At 42.9% G+C, this 11,592-nt stretch overlaps 1 protein-coding gene and 1 pseudogene across 1 annotated transcript; one reads left to right on the top strand and one right to left on the bottom strand.

Moving 5' to 3' along the window:
- Window positions 1-1,586: 1,586 nt before the first annotated feature.
- LOC139002465 (matrix metalloproteinase-26 pseudogene) lies at window positions 1,587-2,361 on the bottom strand (annotated as a pseudogene).
- Window positions 2,362-4,099: 1,738 nt separating this feature from the next.
- On the top strand, window positions 4,100-5,571 carry LOC139002464 (large ribosomal subunit protein eL8-like). Its single transcript, XM_070403728.1, has 2 exons — window positions 4,100-4,126; window positions 4,909-5,571. The coding sequence occupies exons 1-2, from the start codon at window positions 4,100-4,102 to the stop codon at window positions 5,569-5,571; spliced, it is 690 nt and encodes a 229-aa protein (XP_070259829.1).
- The last annotated feature ends 6,021 nt before the right edge of the window (window positions 5,572-11,592 follow it).

The following is an 11,592-nucleotide window of genomic DNA, read 5'->3' as shown; positions in this document are numbered from 1 at the left end:
TCCATGATGGGAAAAGGTAACAGCCTCCATCTCCAGTGTCCAAAACAGTACTCAGGAATTAACACTGCCTTCCAAGTTCGCCTTCCAGTTCCACCCTCTCCCCTACACCATCCCCGCCTGTGAGACCACTCTGACCTGCCAGCTCTCACCTCTATCTGCTCTGGGTCCAGATATGAGCCTCCATTGTTCACCACTGAGAGTGTGTATCTGGTGCCTCTACCTATAAAATCAACTCTCCTTCAAGAGAGGTTGTTGTTATCTGCCTTCTGGCCTCCAGGACTCTGACTTGGGAAGCCCACCTTGTTGACACACTGGACAACTACTAGTACTTTGAACTTGACGAGTCATTTAACCTCTCTGAGATGCAGTGCCTGCATGCAGGTGGGGATGATAAGGCCAGTCCTATCACAGCTCCAAGGCTATTTTGAGGGCCAGGTGGGACCACCACCCTTGTACATCACAGAGTCCACTAATGAAGGAGACGACTAAGGAAAGAAGCTGGGCCTGGAGAGACCTATGGATTCATCTCTGTAAATTGTTGCAAGTGCCAAGGAGCACATATACTTAACCAGCCCAACACAGCACCTGTAAGAGGAGGGCGTGTCGATGCTGATGATGACAATGAGTGTGTTGGAGGAGATCACAGCTAATCTAACCAGAAGCAATAGACAACTGCTATTGCTATCCCACCCATCCATTTCCAAAGCCTCCCACTCACCTATGGATTTAGCTCCATTTTATAGTACATCAAGGATGTTAGATTGCTCTTCGAAAAATGTATTTTCCCCCAATCTATCACCAAATGAAATCAAATACACTCCCCCTTTAATTTTACACCAAGCTTTGCTGGTCTTTGAGGCAGGACCTGTAATTTGTGTAGAGCACTTGGGTAGTTGGCTCTCACCTGTGCAATTAAGGCACCTTCCCCTGAGACGCTGGGCAGAAAGAGCACACTTGTAAGAACACAGTTCTCTTCTAAATGTGACAGGCTGTGTGGGTGTTTGGGGAGGTGTATTAGCAAGACAGGGAGGTGGTTACAAGGAAGACAATGAGCTTGTCAATTACTCTAAGCCTCTCAGAGCCTGGGAAGCAAATCATTCAACTTTCATATCCATCTCAATGATGCCAGCTCAAATAACACACATTTCCCCTACATATTTTCTGTGATGAGAATGGAAAAGTAAAGTTTCCTTAAAGTAAATCCTTTTAGTTTTCAAACAAATTTTATTGGCATAGGGGCTGCCAACCCAGCCTCTCCTGAGAGTCAATTCTCATTTCCCTGTGTTGCTACTTATTAATATAATTGTTATGAATAACTCACATTTATCAAGCAATTACCACACACCAAGCACTACATTGAGAGTTTATGCTTGCATCTCATTTGAGCTTTTCTTTTTTTTTTTTTTTTTTTACTCTTATAAGCCATGTTTATTTTGACCCAGAAGTGTTCTGAGTTTTGACTGTCTAAATTCCATTCTTCAAGGGTTAGTTTAAGCAGGCTCCAAGTCTGGGTCAGTGCTTTGAGTTCTTTGATCCTCCAATGAAGATACCGAAATGCCAGGTTGAATGATTATTCTGTGCCAGCATCAGGGCATTGGAGATGAACCTCTTTGTCCATACAGTTGCTGGATTTTTTAAATATCATCAACATCAAGGTAGAAGGTTCTAGGGTTCTGATACATATATCTGGGGTGCATTATGGAGTTCTGACTCATGGACTGTCACAGGCCCAGAGAATGACCCAACTCATGAACAGCAACCAGATTAAACCCTTTCTATGAAGTTGACCAATATTCTCCCTGTCAAAGTGGATAATCCCTGGAGTTTCAGAGTCTGGTTAAAACAAAACAAAAAACATGGGCTACAATATGACCTGGCCCATCAAAGGGCCAACCATCTCCATGGTTCAACTCCCCAAAAGAAAGCTTGATGTCTAACCTTCACTTGCTGTAAGATGAAGGGGGTCACATTGCTCTAGATCAGCGGTTCTTAACCTGTGGGTCGAGACCCCTTTGGCGTTCGAACGACCCTTTCACAGGGGTCGCCTAAAACCATCCTGCATATCAGATATTTACATTACGATTCATAACAGTAGCAACATTACAGTTATGAAGTAGCAACAAAAATAATTTTATGGTTAGGTCACAACATGAAGAACTGTATTTAAAGGGCCAGAAGGTTGAGAACCATTGCTCTAGATGGAAACCACTTCATGAATAATGTCATTCACTGTAGATGGATTCATATCTTTTGGATAGCTGATAATCCTAGAGGTCAGTTGTGCTTATTCCATTTGGAACATCCTGGGGAGACAGAGAAGTTAGCCACATCAGTTATTCCACAGCGAGGATGGTGGAGCATAGCCAGCATGTGCTCATCCTGTGCGTCTGTTTTTTCATATGAGTCTGGGCGGAAACTGTATCTCTTCCCCCGGGGTAAGGAGTGGCCGCTCTTTCTTGGTCAGGGAACACCAATGGAAATTGTCTTTGGGCTCTGGCAGAGGGAGGGCAGAGTGAACTGGAGCTGCATGAGCAGAAGCCAGGGTTGGGGGCTCTGGGGTTAGAACTCAAAAGGCAGACACCCCAGTTTCCTGTGTGGAGTCACTCCTTCATACTGCAGAGGACATCTTCCCCCTGCAGACCTTCACCATCCAGCTCATTGGAGCTTTCTAATAAACCAGTGAGCTACGTATCCTTATCTTCATTTTCACAGATGAGGAAACTAGGGTTCAGAGAAGTTGTTAGTCACCTAAATTCACAATAAGAAGTGGCAGAGCTAGGATTTAGACCTTCGTCATCTGTACCAGTTTCCTAGGGCTGCCATAACAAAAAACCAAAATTGGATGGCTTGAAACAACAGAAATGTATTCTCTCAAAGTTCTTAAAGCAAATAATCCAAAATCAAGATGTTGGCACAGTTGGTTCCTTGTGGAACCCTGAGGGAAATCTTTCCCGTGCTTGTGGTGACATCTGGCAATGCTGGCATTCCTTGGCTTTTAGACACATCACTCCTATTGCAATCTCTGACTTCATTGCGTGTCTCTGTCTCTTCCTATGAGGACATCAGTGATTAGATTTAATCAGAATAACCCTCTTTTTTTTTTTTTTGTAAAGTACATACTGTAGTCCTCCCTCATCCTCGGGGCATATGTTCCCAGACCCCTAGTAGATGCCTGAAACCACAGATAGTACTAAACCCTATATATACTGTGTTTTCCTGTACATACATACACTTTCACTTAAAGGAAGCACTTAACAGCTTCTCTTTGGCTGCATCACAAGTCTTGTGCTCTGGGCCATTATTAAGTAAAATAAGAGCTTCTTGAACACAAGCTCTGCAATACACTGACAGTTGATCTGAGTGACTAACAGGTGGGAGCATATGCAGCCTGGAGATGCTGGACAAAAGATGACTCACTTCCTGGGTGGGATAGAGCCGAACGGCTTGAGATTTTATCACACTACTCAAAGCAGCATGCAATTTCAAATGTATGAATTGTTTATTTCTGGAATTTTCCATTTAATATTTTCAGACTATGGTTGACCATAGGTAACTGAAACCATGGAAAGGGCAATTGTGGATAAGGGGGACTACTGTACAACAAAATTTGCCATTTTAACCACTTTTAAGTATATAATTCAATGGCATTAATTATATTCACAATGTTGTGCAACCATCACCACTACCTATTTCCAAAGCCCTTTCATCGCCCTAAACAGAAACTGTGCACCCATGAAGCAATAACTCCTCATTCTCCTCTCCTCCCAGCCCCTGGTATTCTCTAGTCCACCTTCTGTCTCTATGAATTTGCCTATTCTAGGTACCTCATATCACTGGAATCATGCAGTACTTGTCCCTTTGTGTCTAGCTTATTTCATTTAGTGCACTGTTTTCAGGGTCCATCCAAGTAGCACATATCAAAACCACATTCCTTTTTATTGCTTCCATTGTCTGAATATAGACATTTTGTTTATCTGTTCATCTGTTGAAAGACTCTTGGATTGTTTCCTCCTTTTGGCTATTGTGAATAATTCTGTTTTGAACATTGGTATACAAGTATCTGTTTGAATTTCTATTTTTAATTATTTTAGGTATACACATGAGAGTGGAGTTGCTGGGCCACATGGTAATTCTGTATTTAACTTTTTGAGGAACCACCATACCATTTTCCATAGCAACTACACCATTGTACATTCCCACCAGCAATGCACAAAGGTTCCAATCTCTCCACATGCTGGTCAACACTTAAAGGAAGCAGGGGTTTTTTTTGTTTGTTTTTTGAAGGTAAATATAAAATCTTTCTTTTTCTTTTTTTATTATAAATTTTTATTGTTGAAAGTATTACATAGGTCCTCCTTTTTCCCCAATTGACCCCACCCCAGGCCTTCACCACCTTATTGTCTGTGTCCATGAGTTATGCATATATGGAAGCAGTTTTTTAAAATTATTATTATTATTATTATTATTGAGTATGGCCTCATTTTTACTTAACTGATCACATCTGCAAAGATCCTATTTTTAAATTAGGTCACATTCTGGGGTTCTGAGTAGACATGAATTTTGGAGGGACACTATTTAAGCCAGCACATCATTTGATTCCAGAGCCCACACCCATGACCCCTAACAATACTACCTCAATAATAATGTATTCAGTCCTCACAACCCTCCAAAGAGCTAGGTATTCCCATACCCATTTTACAGATGAGCTAAACAGAACTCTGAGTGGTGAGGTAATTTGCCCAAGGTTGCGTATATATAAAACAGCTGGCTTTGCCCAGCCAGTGTGGATTAGTGGTTGAGCGTGGATCTATCAACCAAGAGGTCATGGTTTGATTGATTCCCAGTCAGGGCACATGCCCAGGTTTCAGGCTCAATCTCCAGTAAGGGGCATGGACAGCCCATCTCCAGCCCAAAAGGGACCTCACCCGCTTTGTCAAGTGGCCCCGCTACATCCGGCTGCAGCGGCAAAGGGCTATTCTCTACAAGTGGCTGAAAGTGCCGCCTGCCATCAACCAGTTCACCCAGGCCTTGGACCGCCAGACAGCCACTCAGCTGCTGAAGCTGGCCCATAAGTACAGGCCTGAGACCAAGCAAGAGAAGAAGCAGAGGTTGCTGGCTCGGGCTGAGGAAAAAGCTGCCGGCAAAGGGGATATTCCCACCAAGAGGCCTTCTGTCCTCCGAGCAGGGGTGAACACGGTCACCACCCTGGTGGAGAACAAGAAGGCCCAGCTGGTGGCGATAGCGCATGACGTGGACCCCATGGAGCTGGTGGTCTTCCTGCCCGCCCTGTGCCGGAAGATGGGGGTCCCCTACTGCATCATCAAGGGGAAGGCCAGGCTGGGGCGCCTCGTCCACAGGAAGACCTGCACCACCGTCGCCTTCACACAGGTTAACTCGGAAGACAAGGGAGCTCTGGCTAAGCTGGCGGAGGCCATCCGGACCAACTACAATGACAGATACGACGAGATCTGCCACCATTGGGGAGGCAACTTCGTGCGTCCAAAGTCAGTGGCTCGCATTGCCAAGCTGGAGAAGGCCAAGGCAAAGGAGCTGGCCACTAAGCTGGGCTAAGTGTGCACTGTTGAGTTTTCTGTACATAAAAGTAAAAAAATTCTCCTAGGGAAAAAAAATAAGTAAGGGGCATGGACAGCCCATCCATGATATTTTTCTCTTGTCGATGTTTTTATCTCTCTATCCCTCTCCTTTCCTCTCTCTTTAAAAATCAATTAAAAAAATTAATAATACAGCTGGGTTTAATAGTAGTTCTCTTTTCTACCATGGCATTCTACTATATCTTCCTCATATTTTTTCATGAAAATTGCAGTAGCCCTTCAATAATTAAGTAATACCTTCTCAATAATGCCTTAACTGAACCCTCCCTGGGGTGGATTAGGAACCCCTACAATGTGCTTTTCTAGTAACCTAGATACCATTGATTCCACTGCATTTAGCACATATTGGTGTGATTTTATTTGTTTTGTCCATTTCTCTAGGTTAGGAGCATTTTGCCTTATTTTATTCAACATGGAAAAGTTGAGGGGGGACAGGTCTTGAGTCCTTTTGAAACATGATGAATAATATTTTCCAGTTTTATTTTAGCTTTTATTTCTTTATTTTTATTTATTTCAGAGAGGAAGGGAGAGGGAGAGAGAGATGGAAACATCAATGATAAAGAGAATCATTGATCGGCTGCCTCTTGCACACACCCACTGGGAATGGAGCCCGCAACCCAGGCATGTGTCCTGTCCAGGAATCGAACCTGTGACCTCCTAGTTCATAGGTCAATGATCAACCACTAAGTCATGCCAATTGGGCTAGCTTTTACTTAAAGGTAGCACTTGCCTGGCACCTAACCAAAGAAAAATCTAGGCAACTATCTAAGTTATCAATTAATTATTCTGTGCACTTGGCATTATACCTAGGGGTAAGAATTTGTTCCATAATCTGTACACTTTTATATTTGTACTAGAGGCCCGGTGCACAAAAATTTGTGCATTCGGGGGGGGGGGGGGGGGTCCCCTCAGCCCAGTCTGTGCCCATTTGCAGTCCAGGACCCCTTGGCGGATGTCCACCTGTCGACTTAGGCCCACTCCCTGGGGGATCAGGCCTAAACTTGCAGTCAGACATCCTTCTGGCAGCCAGGGAGCCCTCGGGGGATGTCTAACTAAAGGCTTAGGCCCGCAAGGGAGCTGTGGTGAGGAAGCTGGGGTGACAGAGGAGCCACGCTGTCCCGCCCTGCCGCCCTGGGTCGGGTCGCACACGGGATGCTCGCCACCCCGGGTCACAGATAGCAGGCCCGGATGGCGGTGGGGCAGGTGGGATGGCACTGACCCGCCCTGCCTGCAGTATGCAAATTAGCCGCCATCTTTGTTGGCAGTTAATTTGCATATCATGCTGATTAGCCAATGGGAGGCGTAGTGAAGGTATGGCCAATTACCATGTTTGTCTATTATTAGATAGGATTTTTCACTGATCACTATGTGACAATATTCCTCTAAGTCATGTGTAATCCTCTAGATTATGAGATCTATTAAAAACCTATCTGAAATTTAAAAAGAAAGTATTTTCTCAGCAGCATCTCCTTCTTGTGCATGCTATTGTGAAGACTATAAAGAGCGTGCAGTGGTGAAATTTTTTATTTCAGAGATAAACAAATGAATGAGTTACCTTCTTTGTATAGTATATGCAGGGTTGCCATCAAATGTACTTCTTAGTAATATAATAAATATTATTTCCCTTCTCTCCATCTTTTATTATCTAACATACAGCTTAAATTCCTATTAAATTCTATAATTTGCTTCACCTTCATATGATTCTAAGAATTAGACAAATGCCCCATTAAAGCTGAGGAAAGTCCCAAAGCTCATATTAGTCCATGACTATAAAGGTATTAGGGGTATGTATGTATACAGAAAAACTCAAATATACTATTAATAACAGAGCCATCATCAAGAAAGCAGAATGAGAAGTTACTAAACAAAAACTACAAATGAATTCTATTTCAAGCATTGGTATAGAGCTGCTTTATAAACTAAAGCAAAGCAATTTTGATCATATCACTTAAAATCCTTCATTAATTCTCCTTCACCTAAAGGAATCAAGTACAAATATCTAAGTGTGGCTTTACTTTCATCTCCCCCCCCCCCCCCGCACCCCGTTCCACCATGCTGTCCAGTCGTAGAGTCCTTAACATCACATGAAATTCCGTGCCTATAAATAATGTCCTGTTGTGCCCAACTGGTGCCCTCATATCTATCCTTCAAGACCTAGTTCAGAATTACCATCCCCCTAGGAATTTTAAGTAGATAATCCTTCCTTTCCAGAAAAAGTTACCCTGTGCTTTATCTATCGTAATTTTTATCTCATCCTATAATCACTTACTTGAGAACTTGAGGGCAGGAATCCTGTTTTATTCATCTTAGTGTTCCCAATGCTTAACTCATGTAGCTGCTTGATAAGTGTTCATTTGAATGCCTCCTCCCTTTCTTAGTTCATTTTGTCTACCTGGACGTTATCTTTAAACACAGCTCAGAAAACTTGCAAATTTATAAGCCAAATTATTTTCATTCTCACATCTTTTAAAATCTCATATAAATACTAGGTATTCTGGAGGTAGTAACCTCATATTTAACCCCCTTTTCAGGAACAATGTGACTGTGTCCTTGTGCTTTTGTAAAAAGCAAGAATTATATTTATCTCTCTAACCTATCTTGCTACCATTCACCTGTCATTCTCTGAATGCCCATCTTTGTCCTTGGAGTTTGCTGTCAGAGAGAGAAATATATACTACCAAAACAACAGTTCAAATACCCTGAAGTGCTTGGTGAATGATATTGATCAACTCTCCTAACTAGAGCTGAATAATCTCCAGAAAATAAAAACATCAATAGAAAGTCAATACTGGACCTTAGCAAAGGCACCATGGGAACATGGCAGTAACAAAGGGGAGGTTAAGACACAATTCTAGATTCAAGAAGTAGCCAAAGCCCCTCATTCTAGCATTTTAGTTTTTCTGCTGATAGCTTTGCCTAGAGGGCTGGCTTAGATTCCTTCTCTCTCTCCCTATCAGAAGCAGATTGTCATAGGAACTAAGATGTGGTATTTAAGCTCTCGCTATTAAAAATGGAGGTAGTAATGATATCAAAATGTCTGTTCGGGTCCAAGTTTGTCATCTAACAAAATCAAAGAATGAGTTCATGTACAGAGATGAGCAAAAGTAAATGTTTATTACAGAAAAGTTCCCTATTGCAGGGAGGGGACCCAAGTGGGCTGCGGGGGCAGTTCCTTTGTCTAAGGGTTAAAATGTGCCCTGCTAGCCCTAACTGGTTTGGCTCAATGGATAGAGCATTGGCCTGCAGATTGAAGGGTCCCAGGTTCGATTCCAGTCTTTTGTGCAGGAGGCAGCTGATCGATGTTTCTCTCTCATCCAATGTTTCTAACTCTCTATTCCTCTCCCTTCCTCTCTGTAAAAAATCAATAATATATATATATATATTTTTTTTAAATGTGCCCTGCTAACTTTCCATTGGTTGGTTCAAAAAAGTCAACCCTAATAACATTTATGCAGTTTAAAGCTCAAGGTTTCCACCTATTCTTCCTACTCTGCCTGGGTTAATGCTAGGGCAGGGCTGTTTTTCTCTATGGTTTCACAGATTCCCTCTGGTACAGGGTGAGGTTGGCTAGCTATATCCTGTCCACTTTTACAGTATGCAGCTATACTACCCCTTCAGTGCTTCCCTCCCATGGCCCATCCCTAACTGCCGCTCCTAGCTCCTCAGTAAGTCTCTGGTGTAGGCTATTTGGGGTGAGAGAGAGAAAGCAAGAATGAACCAGAAGAGCAAATGATACAAAAGGAAATACTTTAAACAAAACTGAATAGCAGAAACTACAGAGAGATACTTAAAATGGTTTTGGTAGTAGTGGCATGTGGATGAAACTACAAATTAGCCTCTGAACTGACTGTTCTGGAAAATAATTTGATTCTGATATGCATATTAGATATTTTTTTAAGTTGAGACCAATACTGTAACAGTTGTGGAAGGAGAGGTAAAATGGGAGACAGCAGGGCTGTAGACCTAGAAGAAGGGGAAAGGAAGGTAGGTGCATTTGGGGAGCAGCAGGTGGATCATTTCTGACTTCAGAGTAACAAAAGGATGTTCTTATCAAATGGATTCTTTCTGTGACAGAAGGGAAGAATCTGATCCAGCTAGTTTGCCCAGATGGCTGGGTCAACATCTAAGCCATGGCCAAATTGATTCAAAGTGACATCGGACAGAGGACCTCAACTGCTGGAGATAACCCCTTAGAATCAGTATGGCAGTTCTCGCTCCTAAGGTCTGCGGGCCAGGACATGAACATTTCCTCCAAAAGTTCCCAAAATGAAGGAAGAGGAATACTAGCAGACACTTACTTGGGAATCCTTCCCCAAAGACCCAAAAGTCCTTTGATCTTGCCTGATGACCCCTGAGCAGTGAGAAATAACACGCTACAGTAAACTTAGCACAGAACCAGGATGTGAAAAAGAACAGGATTGCAGCTCCCTGAACAGGTCTGTGTGACCTTGGGCAGATCTCTGAGTTCTGCCAGCTCCCCACTCTGCAAACCTAAGTAAATAAATAAATAAACAGAAGAGAAAGTGGGACCAAGAATGAATGAACAATTGTCAAACTCCTTGAAAAAGCTAAGTGCTATTTGAATGCAAAACAAACTGCAGGATAACAAGTTCACTTTGGCTTCAGGGAGAAGGACTGGCAACAGCAGGAGCCATTAAAAGTCACAGGCTATAAAACAGGCAGTAAAGTGGGCTTTGTTCAGCTTTGCCCTGCAGAATCATATAACCTTGTCTGAAATTCGCTGTTTATTCAAGCTCAAGAGTGATCAGACAAACACAGTTCATCCATGACCAGAAATGCCCAAGCAACTCCAAAGGAGAACTCTGCCTGCCCTTCGGAGCTTACCTACCCTCCCTCCCACAGCCATGCCCTGGGCACCCACTCAGGCCCAAGTGCTCCTTGTGTGTGACATCATTCTAACTGTGCACATAAAAAGGGTTGTAGGAAAGTAACCTCACAGAGTGAAGTGATCAAAATGTCCTACCTGGGCAGGTCATGGTGGGTAGTCACACCCTGGGTGTATAATTTCTTTAGTGAAATGTTTATCTTTGCCCTAAGCAAGCCCTGTCCATTGTTTCTGTAAATCTAAGTTAACACACCTTTGAAATACCTCTCTTCAGACCCCTCCTTCTAAATCAGACTACCCTCAAGAGAGCATAGAATCTTTTATTGGTGAGAGAAAGAGAGAAGAGAGAGAGAGAGAGAGAGAGAGAGAGAGAGAGAGAGAGAGAGAGAGAGAGATTCACCACCTTCTGCACACTCCCCAACCAGGGATCAAACCTGAAACCTTTTGGTATAGGGGACGACGCTCCAACCAAGCTACACAGGCCAGGGCCAGAGCACAGAATCTTAAATATCCTGTAATTCAATTCTTGCCTTGCTTTCTCCAACCTTCATGTAATCTTTCTTACATCCCCTCCTTAATTCCAAATGAATAAAAAAATTTGCAAAACTGTTACTCTCTGGAGCATTTGAGATCTCGCTCCCTGGCATGGGTTATCATGTTTGAATGTTTCTTACATCTACACAACTAAACAGCCAAGTGAAGGAGGAATCAGTATCACTCTTTCAAAGGAAGAATCTAAAGCTTAGTCCAGTTAAACAACTTGCCCACATCAGACAACTAGTTTGTCTGGCAGAGGCCAAAAATGAAGGAGGTTTAGCACTGTTCAACTGCCTTCCTGTGACAATGACAACCTTGCGCCCCTGCCCCCTTTCCTATATCCACTAATCCACTTTGGTCACCTTAGAACACCAATGCAGCCTGTGGTCACTGGGTTATTGGAGCACTTGGAGCGAACTCCCTCCAAAAATGAGTGAATTTCTTTTATTTTCGTATTTTCATCTGGGACTTTTTTGTTTGCTTGAAAGTATCTCAACTTTGTGCATGAAAAAGGACCAAACCAACCTGACAAGCTCAGGGAAGCCCTTGCATGGCGGCCTTGAAAACTCATAGACATAAAATAACCACAAAGGATGG

Source organism: Myotis yumanensis, unplaced genomic scaffold (assembly GCF_028538775.1).
Source record: "Myotis yumanensis isolate MYYU_CA2020_CCGP unplaced genomic scaffold, mMyoYum1.0.hap1 SCAF_2, whole genome shotgun sequence".
Lineage (NCBI taxonomy): Eukaryota > Metazoa > Chordata > Mammalia > Chiroptera > Vespertilionidae > Myotis > Myotis yumanensis.
Note: the sequence above shows the minus strand (reverse complement) of the source record. Positions and strands in the feature narration are given on the sequence as shown.

What these genes read in the sequence shown, in the direction of transcription:
- LOC139002464 (XM_070403728.1), top strand. Translation starts at nt 4,100, where the DNA reads ATGAGAGTGGAGTTGCTGGGCCACATG. An exon ending in TGGAGTTGCTGGGCCACATG is followed by an intron (nt 4,127 to 4,908) that starts GTAATTCTGTAT and finishes GCCCATCTCCAG; the next exon opens with CCCAAAAGGGACCTCACCCG.